Source organism: Aphelocoma coerulescens, chromosome 13 (assembly GCF_041296385.1).
Source record: "Aphelocoma coerulescens isolate FSJ_1873_10779 chromosome 13, UR_Acoe_1.0, whole genome shotgun sequence".
Lineage (NCBI taxonomy): Eukaryota > Metazoa > Chordata > Aves > Passeriformes > Corvidae > Aphelocoma > Aphelocoma coerulescens.
Window position 1 is genome coordinate 1,921,444 of NC_091027.1, and position 14,148 is coordinate 1,935,591.

Genomic DNA, 14,148 nt, shown 5'->3' on the forward strand with positions numbered 1-14,148 from the left:
GCCTCGCAGATTTGCTCACCAGCATGGCTTGGGGCCAGCCGTGGCCCACAGCCACAGGTTTCCTGCCTCACACCAGCTTCAGGCAGGAGAGAAGCGTTAGCAAAACGGGAAGCAGTGGTGGGAATTCACAGATCAGATGGTGGCATTTCATCCTCAGCTGCGCTTCTCCTTGGTTTGCCAGCCCCAGAATTTTAGCCCTGCAGGCCCAAGTACACCTGGACATCATAAATCTGTGCACAATCTGGCTTCTTCAGCCATCCTCCTCTTCCTGGGCACCAGGAGAGAGAGCAGCCTGGGGAGGCTGGAGTGCCCCTGGGGGATCCCACCACATCCAAGCCCTCAGACACTACAGGATTGAGGGGAAAAAACAGCCAAAAACCAAACAGCAGAGCTGGCCATGCTGGCAGGGCTGGGAAGCCTCTGACAAGTGGCACCGAGCTCCACTGAGCCACTGGCCACCAGCAGAAGGGGAAAAAACCCATGATAGGTCAGTGCCAGGTGGCATCGGGGGGGGGGGGGGCGGTGAAATGGAGATGGCACTGACACAAGGCTCCCAGGATTTGTTTTTTGGTGCCTTGTGGGCAGAGGGATTTGAGGGCTACAGGCTGGGGAGGGATGGCCAGAGCTGGGCGAGGCAGCAGCGATGGGCAGAGGCAGCTTTTGGCAGTGTTCACACCGGTCCCAGAACATGCTGACGGCAGAGATGGCCCCACACCCCGGCCTGCCTCCCAGAGCCAGCTGGGAGAGGCTCAGGCCATGGCTGGGAACAGGAGAGAGGCAGCATTTGGGCATCCAAGCCCTGCTCAGAGCACCCCAGCTGCTGGGAAAACAACTGGGAGCCCAACAGGGCAGAGCCAGCGCCCTGCAGGGTTTGCACACCCCTGGTGTGGTCCCAAAGGGACCTGGAGTGACCCATAAATCACCAACCTCCAGTGCAGTGAGTGACCAGGAGATGACACAGAGTCGCCAAACCTTGACTGAAACACGTGGCTACTTAAAAGGGGGGAATGGCAACTTAGGCAAAGACTGCACAGCCCCCCAAGGACTTGGCAAGAGCCCTGGCAGCTGCTGGCACTGCTGGGTGATGTGCCCGGGGCCGCAGAGCCAGGCGGTGGCAGAAGGAGGAGCAGCTCCCAAGGGACTCCCGGCTCTGCCCCGTGGCCTCTCCCCGTGAGTCAGGGCAGAACAGCGGGCAGGCAGCGCGGATGGGCTCCCTGGCACCTCGCTGAGTGTGGGAGGCCCCAGCTGAAGGAGTTTTGCAGCACGATCTGATAGTTAGAACACACCAGTGCCATAAACAGCCCTTATCTCCCGCAGCAGCCAAGCCAGCTATTAAGAGCTGGGAAGGAATCCCAAAAGGAACCAACAGGCATTTGGCAAAATTGGCTTAGAGGAAGCTTAGCAGTCCCACCTGACCACGGTGGCCACTGATCCCACCAGTCCTCTGCACCAGAGCCGAGCTGCTCCCCCAGAGGAGCAGAGGGAGGACCCTTTGTTATCAGGCATCCTACAGGCTCGGAAAGAATCAGTCCCTATTGTTTCCCACCTAGGCAGCTCCAGCCCCGCTCCCCCGGGAGGGGGGCTTGCCCCTGTCCCAGGTGTGGCTTGGGCAGCGGGCACCTGGAAAGTTTCCTCGCCTGTGGCACAGCCCAACAGAGCTGGAATCACCTGTTCTGTTGCCTCGCAGCGTGCCACGGCATTTTTCACGGTGTTTTGCTCGGGAACCACCCCAAGCCCTCGGATTGAGAAACCTCAGCACGCCAATGCAATGGAGAAGTTGCTGCTCTGCTGTTTGGTGCCTGGGGGAGGGCTCCGCTCCCCACACAGCTCCAGGACCCACGCGAGGGGCAGGGGGGCTTCCCTGGGGAGGTTATCCCAGGAGGAAGCCCCTCAGGTGGCCATCGACAACAACTCCTTTGCCAGGGGCTCGCTGCTTTTAAAGGAAGGGATTGAAGCTGTGCCAGCAAGGTGGGCACAGCTGTCACCCAGCACATCAGGCAGGAAAAAGAAATTGATTGTGACTTGCTCAACCCTGATCAATCTTCCCAGACTTTCCAACAAGGGCACAGAATCCAAAGTGAGCAGCCTGGTGCCAGTTCTCATCTTATGCAGCACATTTCCGAGCTCTGCTTCTTTAGAAATTCATCCACGGCGCATGAGTGCCTCTGTCCCTGTCTCACACGCACAATAGGAACACCCACATCCCCAGCTGCAGAAGCTTGGGGTTTTTTCAGGATTGCACCTGTGCTTTGCTCAGGTTTCTGGGTCTCTCCTCGCCCTTCTCCTCCTCCCCTCACATCCATTTCTTCCCAGGCAGAGGGAGCAGCAAGTGAGGGCTGTGCCTGTCAGAGCGCTCCTGGCTGCCTCTCACCATGTTGCGTATCGACATTTCAGTCGATGCTCTGCCCTCCAAAACCCCAGAAACCCAAGCCAAGAAAAGTACTCCGTGGAGATAAGCACCACGGCTCAGCCCACATCAAACACGGCAGAGCCAGAGCCTGGCAGAAAGCAGGCAAGCAAAAGGCAGGCAGGAAAATAACCCCAAATTCCATCCCACTAGGCTTGTCAGCGCTGTTATGACATTTTCTTTCCAATTCCTCCCAGCCAGCTCGGTGCGGTATCAGCCCCATTCCCACAGCCGAGGCGAGAGGACGCCGTACTCACTGCTAGTGCTCATCCTGCCGCTCCTTCCCCGTCCTTCTCATCCAACAAAGGGCCAAAGATGCTCCTTAAATCCGCTTTTCCTGCCGCTCCCCGGCCGCGGGAGGAGGCTGCCGCTCTCCTTTTCCCAGCAGAAATATTCCCGTGCGATCCGCCGGCTAACGCATCCCACGGCGGCTGTCCCCCGGGCTGGCGGATGCCAAGGTCACGGCTGGCGGCTGCGGGGGGCGGCCGGGACCGGCCCGGGGGAGGGTCCCGGCCCGGGGGAGGGTCCCGGCCCGGGGGAGGGTCCCGGCGGAGCGGCGGGGGCCGGTCGGGGCTCGGCCATGCACTGCGGAGCGCGGCCGCGGCCGCCCGCTTATAGCGGCTGGGAGCGGCGGCGGGGCCGCGCAGCACCGACACCGCCCCGGCACCGCCCCGGCCCGGCGGTACCGCCCCGGCACCGCCCCGGCACCGCCCCGGCACCGCCCCGGCCCGGCGGTACCGCCCCGGCACCGCCCCGGCACCGCCCCGGCCCGGCGGCACCGCCCGCGGGCAGCGACCGGCCCGGGAGCCACGGGCGGGGCCGGGAGGGGCGTGCCCAGGCAGGGCGTGGCAGGGCGGTGGCCGCACGGACCCGGATCCCAGCACGGAGCCGGAGGCGGCTGGGAGATGCTCAGCCTTGGCACTGCCCTGTCCTGCCCTGCTTTGCTCGGCCCGCGGCCCTCTTGTGCCCACTGCCCTGCCCTGCCTTCAGCTCTGCCCACAGTCCAGCCCTGCGCGCTGCCCTGCCCTTCCAGCTGCCCTGTTTTCAGCCCTGCCCTGCTCCCTGTCCTGCCCTCAGCCCCTCCTGCAGCCCCCGAGCCCCCTGGCTGGTCCCTCCTTGCCACGGGGCTCCCGCCCAGCCCTGGGTGCCACCGCTGCCAGCCCTGCCCTGTTTGCTCTCCAGCGTGGCCCCGCCGTGGCTGGGCATCCCAGAAATGCTGTCCCGGGACACAGGGATGCAGTCCATGCAGTGAACTGGATTTCCTCCAGTGCCAAGATTCCCTCCCGCAGCTGTCCAGGCTGGCACCGCCGGCTCTCCTGGCAGCCTGGGTGTCTGTCCCACGCCAGGATCGGGAAGGGAGCTGTGGATGTCTGCACAGGATGGAGAGGGGCTCTTCCCTCGGAATCAGCAAGCAGCCTTCCCTGCTGGCAGCACCTCAGGATTCCTGGAAGGGCTTCAAAGCCCTGAGCTCCTTGTTTTGTGGGTGAAACGCTCCCTATCAGAACAAAGCCATACCCAGGCTGCTCCCCAGGAGCCCAGGGAGCCGGGGCTGTGCCCGCCGGCCTGCAGAGCCCCCAGGAAGCTGCGCTGGGATTCCAAGCCGTGATTCTTGCTGTGATTCCCGGATCTGAGCTCCAGCCCTGCCACTAATGAAAGAGGTTTTTCATGCAGCGTGACAGGCGCCGCATCCCTCCCGCTGCTGGGGCTGGAGAGCTGCTCGGAGAGGCCCTTTGGCTTTGCCTTTCTCTCGCTGTTTTTTCTGCAGCAGATGTTTGTTGTGGCGTGACTAGACAGGTAGCAGGTCGCATGAGCCGTGCCGGTGCTGCCGGCTCCCTGCAAGCCCTGCTGCCTGTCCCCTTTGGCTGTCCCTTCCCCTGAGGCTTCAGGGAAGAGCAGGACGAGCAGTGGGAGGGGGAGCCTGGAGGTTCCTGCAAGGCTGGGGGGAGCAGAGCTTCTGATACAAGGAAGATTGAGAGACGCTGTTTACAAGAGCATGTAGTGACAGGACAAGAGGGAGTGGCTTTAGAGGAGGTTTAGATTAGATATTGGGAAGAAATTCCTCCCTGTCAGGGTGGGGAGGCCCTGGCACAGGGTGCCCAGAGCAGCTGTGGCTGCCCCTGGATCCCTGGCAGTGTCCAAGGCCAGGTGGGATGGAGCTCTGAGTAGCCTGGGCTAGTGGAGGGTGTTCCTGCCCATGGCAGGGGGGTTGGAAATGGGTGATTTTTAAGATCCCTTCCAACCCAGGCCATTCTATAACTCTGTGGTGATTCCATGCCACAGCACGGTGGGACAGCTCGGGCTGTCCCATGGCACTGAGTTTGGCCTTTTGTAAAGCTTCCTGTGGCTGAGGAGTGGCCAGGTGTCCCCTCCTCGAGGAAAGGCCCCCATCCCAGCCAGCCCGACGTGTGTGCTGTCAATAACGCCCATCTGAGGAGTCAATAAGAGGCCATGACATGAGCTGGTCCCCACGGTTCAGCAGCTAATTGAGCTCCTTCTGCTGACCTGGTTTCCAAATCTTGTTAACTTGCTGCCTTTAGAACAACTTGAAATTTCCAGCACAGGCAGGCTGGGCTTGCAGAGGGCTGCACAGGAGCATGGGGTGCTCAGAACCTCTTCCCTTCCATCCCGTCCCCAGCTGGGTGGTCCCAGAGCTGCTCTGTAGGGAAGGGCAGTGGGCACTGCCAGGCGGGCAGGGTGGCAGGTGCTCCCCGCAGCGGCATCTGTGAGTTTTGGTGCTGGGGAGGTGGCAGCAAGGAGCCCTTGTCACCTCCCCAGCTCCGCCAGCAGCTCCTGGGCGCTGCTCAGAGCCCCTCACCATCAGCGCCGGCCCAGGGGTGTTTTGGAAATCCCATTTCCTTTCCTTTGTCTGAGGGAACTGCCTGCAAAAGCTGCCATAAAAGGATGTTCGGGATGCCTGAGATGAGAAGTCAGAAAGGAGGAAATGTCAGGATGTTGAGGCAGCCTCCTTTCATCCCTTTGTGTCTCTGCACTGCAACATGAATTTGCACAGCAATTATTAGATGTGCTTTTCCCACAAGGCTCCAGCTCCGTTCAGCACCTGCAGGTCCCACGGAGCTCAGGCTGTGCAGAGGAAGGGGAACCCTGCATCCTTCAGGGAGAAGGGACACAGGAGTGATGGAGATAAGAGGACAGAGGAGAAAAAGGTGCTAATTTCATTTAATTATCCCCCCACCCCGGACACTGGGTTTTTATCCCTCCTCCATGCCCTTGTGAGATGCTGAGAGTCACCTGAACCAAACGTCCCCCACCCTGTCAGTCACTGAGTTCCTTCTTTCCCTGATGCCTGATACCTGCTGGAGAGCTGGAAGTTGCTGGTTGGCACGTGGAATCACCGGGAGCTGGGCTCAAACCCATCTCGTGCCACACCTGCACCAGGAATTCTGAGAAATCAGGCTCAGTACCTCTCCATGTGCCTCTGCCGTGCATTTCTGTGAGAGGCCGTGCTCAGCTGCCGTCCCTGGGAAGGGATTTTGGTCCCCGGGGCTTCAGGGGCAGCCCCCAGGCTGCTCCCACAGCCCCCAGGGAAGGGGATCCCTCCTCACTCCTGCGGGGCTTGGGCACACATGAGGAATGGTGAGGGAAATATCGGATAGCAGGTCCCAGAGCTGGGAGAGACAGAGTTAGGAGAGGTCAGGGAGTCAAAAGATCACATAAACACCCTCATCCTCGAGGCACAGGGGGGATGGTCCATCAGCAGCCTCAGCTCTGGCGTGTCTGGTTTATTTGGAGCTGAAGCATCCCTCCCGGCACACCTGGACACCACACACCCGCCGTGTGCCCGGCACCAGCTTCCAGAGGTCTCCCTGTGGTTTTCCCTTCCCCTTCCGCTGGGAGTCATTTGGGTGCACAGCCTTTGCTGCCGGGCTCTGAGGATCCCCGGAGGAGTGGAAATGCCTTGGCTGCAGATCCCAGCTGCAGCCCTCGCCCCGGCTGCTGCAGCACGGATGTGTCTGTCTGTTTGTCTGTCTGGCCCTGGGGCTCCAGCTGGCCAAACCCAGCCCTGCCAGCCCCAGCCCTGCCAGCCCCAGCCCCTGGCTCAGCTCCTGCCCGAGCGCTGCCGGCAGAAGCCTCTCCTCTCTCAGCAGGAAGATCTGAGAGCAAAGAGCAGCAGGGAGATGCCCGTGGGGACAGCCCCACGCCTCGCACGAAGCAGTGGGCAGGCTGCAGAGAGGCTCCACTGACTCATCACAAGCTGGTGACATTTTCCAAAAAAAGCCTCTAAGTCCGGGGCTGTGATGTTCCCAAAAGGCAGCAGAAGAGCCTAAGGGGGCTGGAGACCCCATTCTACCGTGGCACATGGGCTGTGTCATGGGATGGACACATGGGAGGAAATTCTGCCTCGCTGGGCAGTTCCCATCCATTTTTCTCTTGTCCCTGGTTCCCCTGGGAGGTGGGATCTGGCAGGGGTAAGGTCAGGAGCGGTCAGATGCTGCTGTCCACTGCCCCAGTGCAGATCCAGACACTCCTGGTGATGACAGAATTATTTTCCACGTGATGGAGATGAATATTTTAATTTGTGACTCCCTGGATCACAAATGGGACCAGAGGCAGTGAACTGGGCATGGGTGTTCTAAGTGGGGCCCTGGTGCTTGATCCAGCAAAGGTCCCCTCTCATCCTCTTCCTCCTCACAGCCACCACCAAGGCATTTGCCAGTGGTTTGGCTCTCTTCCAGTATCCTCAGCAGCCCTTCCCAGCAATTCCCCACATCAGCAGGAGGAGACACAGCCTGGCAGAGGCAGCTGTTCCTCGGGCTGCCTGCATTAAAGCGATAATCAAATGATAGATTATTTTCAAGCAAACTCTCATTTCCAGGCATTAATTTTAGCGCTGTGCAAAGAGAGGCAGTGAAAAAAGCACCCAGGCAGTGGGGAATGGGTGGGATCTGGATGTGCTCCAGGCAAAGCTGATGCACCACAGCCCATCTGTACCCAGAGCCATCCTGCAAAGCCACGAAGGGATGGCTCCATCCTCTGGCTCCATCCTTTGGCTCCATCCTCCTGCATCCTCCTCCCTTCTTATCCTCACCAAGGCTGAGTTTCTGGGTCAAATGCAACAAATACTCCCAAACCACCAGCAGGTGAGTGAAAACAAGCCCTGCAGAAGCCCTGCACTTCAGGAATGTTCACACTCCCCCCTGAAAGACCAGGACACCAGGAAAGGAGAGGTGCTGCATGATCCAGGCTAAAGGTGCAGCGATGGCAAAAGTTTTAGGGCACTGAAATCCAGTGGTTTCCCCCAAACCTCCAAATCTTTCACTCCGGAGCCCTCTGGAAAAGTCGAGGAGCTGTTGTTGTGTCACACAGCAGGGCCGGGGCTCCCAGGCTCTGGCAGGGCTTAACGCCTGAGCTCAGGGCTGCTTCATGTCGGTGTCACACCCTGCGTGTGACCCCTTTTTGGGGACAGCCACCCCGCTGAGCCCAGCTGGCAGCTCCTGCCTGGCACAGGGAGCTCGATTCCAGCTGCAGCCCGAGGAACCTGCCCTGCTGTCCCACTGCCGGCCGGGTTCACCCCACTGAAGGGCAGGGGAAGTCGGGGTTCTTTCCAGTTTTCCCTTTGAAGTTATCCCGGAGCAGCGAGGGCTGCTGGAAGAAGGGGTTCCTCCCACTGGGTCGGGATCACGAGGTGTTCATGGACAGCCTTGCCCAGCATGAACCACCTGTGGGAAGCCCAGCTCTGGGATCTCTGCACTCCTGGAACTTGCCTGGAATTCCTCCCGCCTTCCCAGCGCTCCTCAGGGAGCACCCCCTGCTCAGAAGGAGCGGTTCACCTCGGGAAATGCTGCTGCTTTCTCATTGCTGCGGTGGCATTATCACAATAATTCCGTTTTCCTTTTCTTCCTCATATTATTCCACGGGAAAACTGGGAATCAGGGTGATTCTGGCAGAATTTAGGGCACCTCCAGGGACTGGAGCTCAGGCCAGGTCTCCAGATCCTCAGGAGGAGGCCAAATGCTGTAATTAAGGGGAGATAATTTCTTTTTCCGCTTCTAAGCTGCAGAATGGCTCGCCCCAGGTAAGCAGCAGGTTATCTCTTTTCTAGGAAATCTCACTTTTTTTTCTCTTCCTCAGTCTAAAAATGGAATGCAGACCCTGGAAATAAATTCCCAGGGAACACCACTGTGCAAACATCCCAGGCTTTGATTCAAAGCGTTTGGATTAATTGGCTTAAACTGAAAGCTTTCATTCTGATTTCAGCCTCAGCTTTATGGACAAAAAATTAAAGCAGCAAAGCTTTGGAAGTCGAAAAATCAAAATGTTCCACCCTGGAAATATCAAAACAAGATGCTGAGCCTCGCTGAGCTGCTTTGTTGCTTTCTAAAAGGAAATGGCATCGAGACCAACACCTTTACAAGAAGCTCGGATCATTAAGCACTTCAAAAAAACCCCTAGATCAGCATAAGCAATTAATTTCTTAATTAGATTTTCTCTTTTTCTTCCAGAGGGAAGTCTAAAAATATTGATTTTTTTCCGTTTTATCCAAAGATTTCTCTAAATATGGTCCCCTCACTGGATGGTTCAGCTGGAGCTCCAGCTGTGGGAATTAGATGGGGTGGTTCACATAAATTCACTTTGTCATCTTTCCTTCTCCCTGGCCTGTTTATTTCTGTTCCAGTGGCAAAATAGGACCAGGGTAAAAGCAGAGGATAATAAAGAAAACGAGAGACTGGAAGGGAAACTGAACATGAAGATGAAGTATTTTGAAAGTCTCATTTTCTAGAGGCATTTCCAAGTGAAACCCATTTCCTTTGGAAACCTCTCAGAGGAGAACAGCTTTGATGTTTGGAGCAGTTTTTCCTGCTGATTTTCAGTCAGCTCCATCCAGGCAGCACCTGGATGAACCTTGGCTGGACATTCCCAGTGGGATTTGCCGGAGCATTACCCGACCCGGGGTGACTTTAACTCAGGAACGATAAAATCCCCGCTGGAATTGTGTGTGGCCTCGCTGACCACTCACTCCTGAGCCATACCCAGCTGTGAGCTCCCAAAAATCCCTTGGAGAAGGGCTCCAGAGGGTTATTTCCTCTGGAGATGTCCTCCAGACCCGGCTCTTGTGTCCCTGTTGCTGCTCAGGATGCTGCTCCCCCATTTCCCCCATCCCTCGTTTTTCCTGGCGGTCCCAACTCTGCATCCCCACAGGGCTTGGGGTTTTTCTGGCAGCCTGTGGAGCTGCTGGGGGCAGCAGGGCGGCATTCCCGTTTTCCGATGCTGGGATGCTGAGCAGCGGTTCCTGCTGCCATCTAATGGCTCCGACCATTCATATCCAGCAGGGATGCGCCGAGCGCTGCTGCCTGGGGAGTCCAGGAGCTCTCCCGAGGGCTGCAGGAGGCCACGCCGGGCCCCAAACACGCCACGATGTCCCTGAGGTGACACTGGGCGCAGGGGGAAGGGCAGGGAAAGGCATTCCTGTTGCAAAGTTTAGGAGAAGCTCCTTAGGGATGGCGCTTGTGGCGCCATGCGCTCTGCCCTTCACATGCCCTGAATGCCCCTCACACCCTGAAATGCGTGGATCAGGGAATATCCCGAGCTGGAAGGACCCACGGGATCATCCAGTGCAACCCCACACCCTGCACAGCTCCCCTGGGCGGTGACACCGAGCTGCTGCCTCTGGAGCAGTGCCCAGGGGCAGGAGCAGGGAGGATTCCTGGCATTCACAGCCCAGTGCCCGGGAGGAGACCTCAAACCACAGCTCCCGGTGTGGCAAAGGCTGGTCCTGTCTGTTCTTATCAAGTGGAAGGTTCTCCTCAAGTGGGTGGAGCTGGCAGCTGTGGTCAGAGCATTTCAGCTCTTTCCAGAACCTTTTCATAGGATTGCAGGTTCTGCATACGTAGCAAATACAGTAAAAAGAATTGAACAGTGAGTTTAAAAAGATATTAGTAATGACAGTCTATATCGTTATCTTACATGCTTTTATTCAATTTTACAAAACAGAATAAAAATTTTTGATGAATCCACCCGTGGAAATAAATCTATATCAAATATATTGCCAATATGGCAAATAATTGTTGAAATATTGAATAATCCCTTCTCTAAATTCATAATTACAGTCCCTGCAGTAGAATCTGATAAAGAAATATTGCAAAGTCCAGTTTCAAATTCTATATCATAGCTAAACATTAACAGAGAAAGTCAATATTTTGTTCGATGTTGACAGCATTCCGTGAGATGCTCTATTATGTTGCTGGCAAAGCAATAGCCGTGGCTATTGAAGTTTTTGCTGGAATGACAAGTGGAGGATTCAGCCTCTGGAGCCACACGGATCCATCCAACACACACAGAGCCAGTTTTCCAGTTTTCCAGTTTTCCAAGAATGCTCATTTCCTCCAGCTCTGGCTGAAAACAATACAAGAGGAGCAGGACTCAGCATTTCTGAACACGAAGCGCTGAGTTCAGCTCAGTTCAGCCCCGGAGCCCTCTTAACCCTTTAGCTGTGGGATGGAGCAGAATTCCCAGTGCAGCAGCCGCAGCTTTGGACTGCCTTGTGTCGAGAAAAGTAGGGAAGGGTTTGGAGGTGGAAGAAAATTCCCGAGTGAGGGCCATCGATGAGAAGGAACACCTCAAAGCCAGGCCAGTCTGGCTGCATTCAGGGACTGGCCGCAGCAGTTTCGCTGTGAAAGCCTTGAGATTTCCCCGTGTCCTCAGCCATGCATGAGCCCCGCTCCCCCAGTGCCCCAGCTGCCAAAAATCACCCGGGAAAATGCGGTCCCAAAGCCACCCAGTCTTGGGGCAGGTTCTCCAGGTGCGCAGCCCGAGGGGTCCTGGATTGCAGGAGGGTGGAAAGCCTGGAGGGGGCAGGTGCTTATCGCTGCTCGGTGCCCATTGGCACGGCAGGAAAGCAAAAGCAGAGCGCTGGAACGAGGAAATGGCCCCAGGAAATGGCCCCGGTGCTCCTGCCCGTGTCCCGGCGCTCCCCCGCGGGGATTGCAGGGGTGGAGGGAAGGAAAGCTCCGCTCCACCTCACCCCAAAGTGGGTGCTCCCACCCGTACCAGAGGATCAAACCCGTGAACCCAGAGTTTCTTTGGCCTCAGACGAGACCTTTCATGTTTTTTGTTTGCCTTTTCCTCCGGTGAAGCCGGCTCTGGGCTGACTTCCTTTGCTTTCAGGTTCAGTTTGAAATAACAAGCTGAAAAGCCGCGAGGCGTCGTTTTTGAACCTGCCAAGGAACGGGCGGCTTCAGAAGGAAACAGAAACATCGGGAAAGCTCTGGATTAACTGTTTCATTGTTTCCAAGGGGAAAAAATTCCCTGTAATTCCCTCTGCCGCGGACTTTAGCCGGGATGCACAAATACTGCTGGGTCCACAGATCTCTTGTTCTGTGCGCCTGGATTTGCATTTTGGCAGGCAAGAAGGGGGGTTCGGAGCTGGAATTCCCGGCGGGAATGCCTCTCCCGGGATTTTGCTGTCGCACGACGAGGACAGAAGGTCCCCAGCCCCAAGGACGCGGCGCCGGGGCCGCGAGCAGGACACAGGTGAGGCCGGGAGAGGCTGCTCCTGGCTGGAATGGGCGAGCCATGCGGCTGGGATTGGCCACACCGAGCCCCTGGAGAGCCTCCCTGGAATTGTTTCGGTGCCTGGGAATTCCGGGAGCCGGCGGTGTCCTGTTGATAGCCCAGCCTTGGGTAACTCATTGACCTCTGCTGGGAAGCGGAGGTTCCCAGGACGATAAGGAGCTCTTGGAAGGAATTCCTGCCCTCGTGTGAGGGAGTGGCAGCGCTGGGCACGCTCGCCCGCCCCGCAAACACGTCCGCAGCCCTGGGAGCTCCATCCCGGCAGCGCAGCGTTCCCTCGGGGCTTGGAGAGGCTGGAATTTCATCCAGGAGTTCCCCGGGAGGGAAGCGGAGCTGGGAGCTGGGAGCAGGTCAGTACAGCCGCTGTCTGTCGCCGGGGCTGTCCCCTGCCTGTGCCCTTTGTCCCCAGCTGAGCAAACACAGCCGGGACGCGCTGGTGGCAGGTGCTGGAGCGATCCAGCGCCTCTGGAATTCCAGGTTGGGCCACAGAGCTGGGGAGTTGAAGGCTGGATTTGAGGCTCAGTGATGAGCACTGTGGGGAGGGACAGGTTGGGTTTGGGTGCTGGGAACGGACGGGAGAAACCAGAGCTGGATTTGGGAAAGGGGATTCGGTGCCAGGGCTGGGTGGGGCCGGGTGACAGCCCTGGAGAGCTGTGGTGTCGGTGCCAGCTCTGACCCCGTGCCAAGGGGTGCCTCGACAGCCGCTCTCATCCCGTTCTGTGCCCAGGGGAGGGAAGCGTGGCCGGCTGGCACTGGGATTGCAAAGGGAACAGAGGCCCTGGAGAGCTGGCACAGGCAGAGACCCCCCCTCTGGAACAGGCTGAGAGCCCAGGAAATATTCCATACTTCTCAAGACTGGGCTTTTCCAGGCCAGGCTGCAGCAATGGGGGCTCTCTGGGGGAGATCCAGGATTTGTTGGGAGGCAGAGAGGTAGGAAGCGGAATGGGAGGTTTTCAGCTTGCTGGCCAAAAGGCAAATTCCAGTTCAGGTCAAACAGGAGGTGACAGCTTTGCTTGTACAGGGATGGGTTTGGTTGCTGAGTTGCTAAGGTAGACTTAAAAACAAAAAGGAATTTCGTAACCACAGAGGAAGACACTTGTGTTTAGAAAATGAGCAAAACCCCCCATTCTGTGGATTAAAAAAAAATAAAATGTTCCCCTGTGTAGAAGAAATTGATGCTAATTGGTGAGCAGGAACTGCTGAAACCAAGAACCTTCTGAGGAAAGCAAAAAGCTTTGTTTGAGAACCCTGCCCTGCTCGAGCTCTGACAGCTTGGACAGCACGGGACCAAAGCATCAACTGTGTAAAGATGTGCCTGAATCCATCACAAAATTCCATCTGTGCGTTCTGAGCACAGGCAGGCTGAGCTCCCCCTCTGATTCCTGCACCGGCAGAGCACCCCTCGGTCAGCTCGGGGAGGTTTTTAGAGGTGCAGTTTCCCAGGGCTGGCGCGGGATGGGAACGGGCGGTGCCTTTGCCACAGGGGGAGCAGCGCTGGCCTGGCCCAGCTCTCACCTTCCTGCGGTCCCACGGCTCGGAGTGCAAACCCCAGCCCGGAGAACCCCCCGACACCTGGGGCTCGGCAGGACGATGGAGAGGATGCTCCCTTCTCCAGGCAACCCCAGATTTGGAGATCTGGATTAGGAATCCCCACTCCTCCAGTCTGCTCTGGCTGTGGAGGAGCATCGCTCAGTGCAACCCTCCCTGCAAAGGCTTTTGCTTTGGCTTCACTTTTGTGGGGAAATTCCCAGCCAGCTCCATGCAGGTGGGTTCCATCCTGCCATTCCCACCGCCAGGTACTGCTCATGCTTCGCTTTAGGGGCACTGCATGTGCTTTAGGGGCACTGTGCCAGCCGTGGGAATCCTGACATTCTCTCTCTGGGTCATCGAATCATGGAGACCACCAGGTCTGGGTTAAAAAGGACCTTAAAGTTTACCTCTGTTCATGGGCAGGGACACCTTCCACCGCACCAGTGTGCTCAGAGCCCCATCCAGCCTGGCCTAAATTACTCCCTGGATTAATTATTCCCTACTCTGGAGAAGTTCAAAGCACTGCCATGGCTTGTGATGCAGCCCGGGATGCTCCTGGAGCAATCCCAGCACAAAAATCCCTGCAGTGGTGGCACTGGCTGGTTGCTGGAGTAAAAATCCATCCCTAAAAATCCTCCCTAAGTTCTCTCCCTAAACCTTTTGGGTTTTATTTTGCAGGGGCT

The 14,148-nt window shown here is 57.4% G+C and overlaps 1 protein-coding gene across 1 annotated transcript in view; it reads right to left on the reverse strand.

Moving 5' to 3' along the window:
• ABLIM3 (actin binding LIM protein family member 3) overlaps positions 1-3,027 on the reverse strand; it is a 44,321-nt gene extending 41,294 nt beyond the window's left edge. Inside the window, exon 1 of the mRNA XM_069028980.1 lies at positions 2,665-3,027. Coding sequence (XP_068885081.1) covers positions 2,665-2,677 — 13 coding nt within the window. The 5' untranslated portion in view covers positions 2,678-3,027. The remainder of the gene's footprint in view (positions 1-2,664) is intronic.
• Between the last annotated feature and the right edge of the window lie 11,121 nt (positions 3,028-14,148).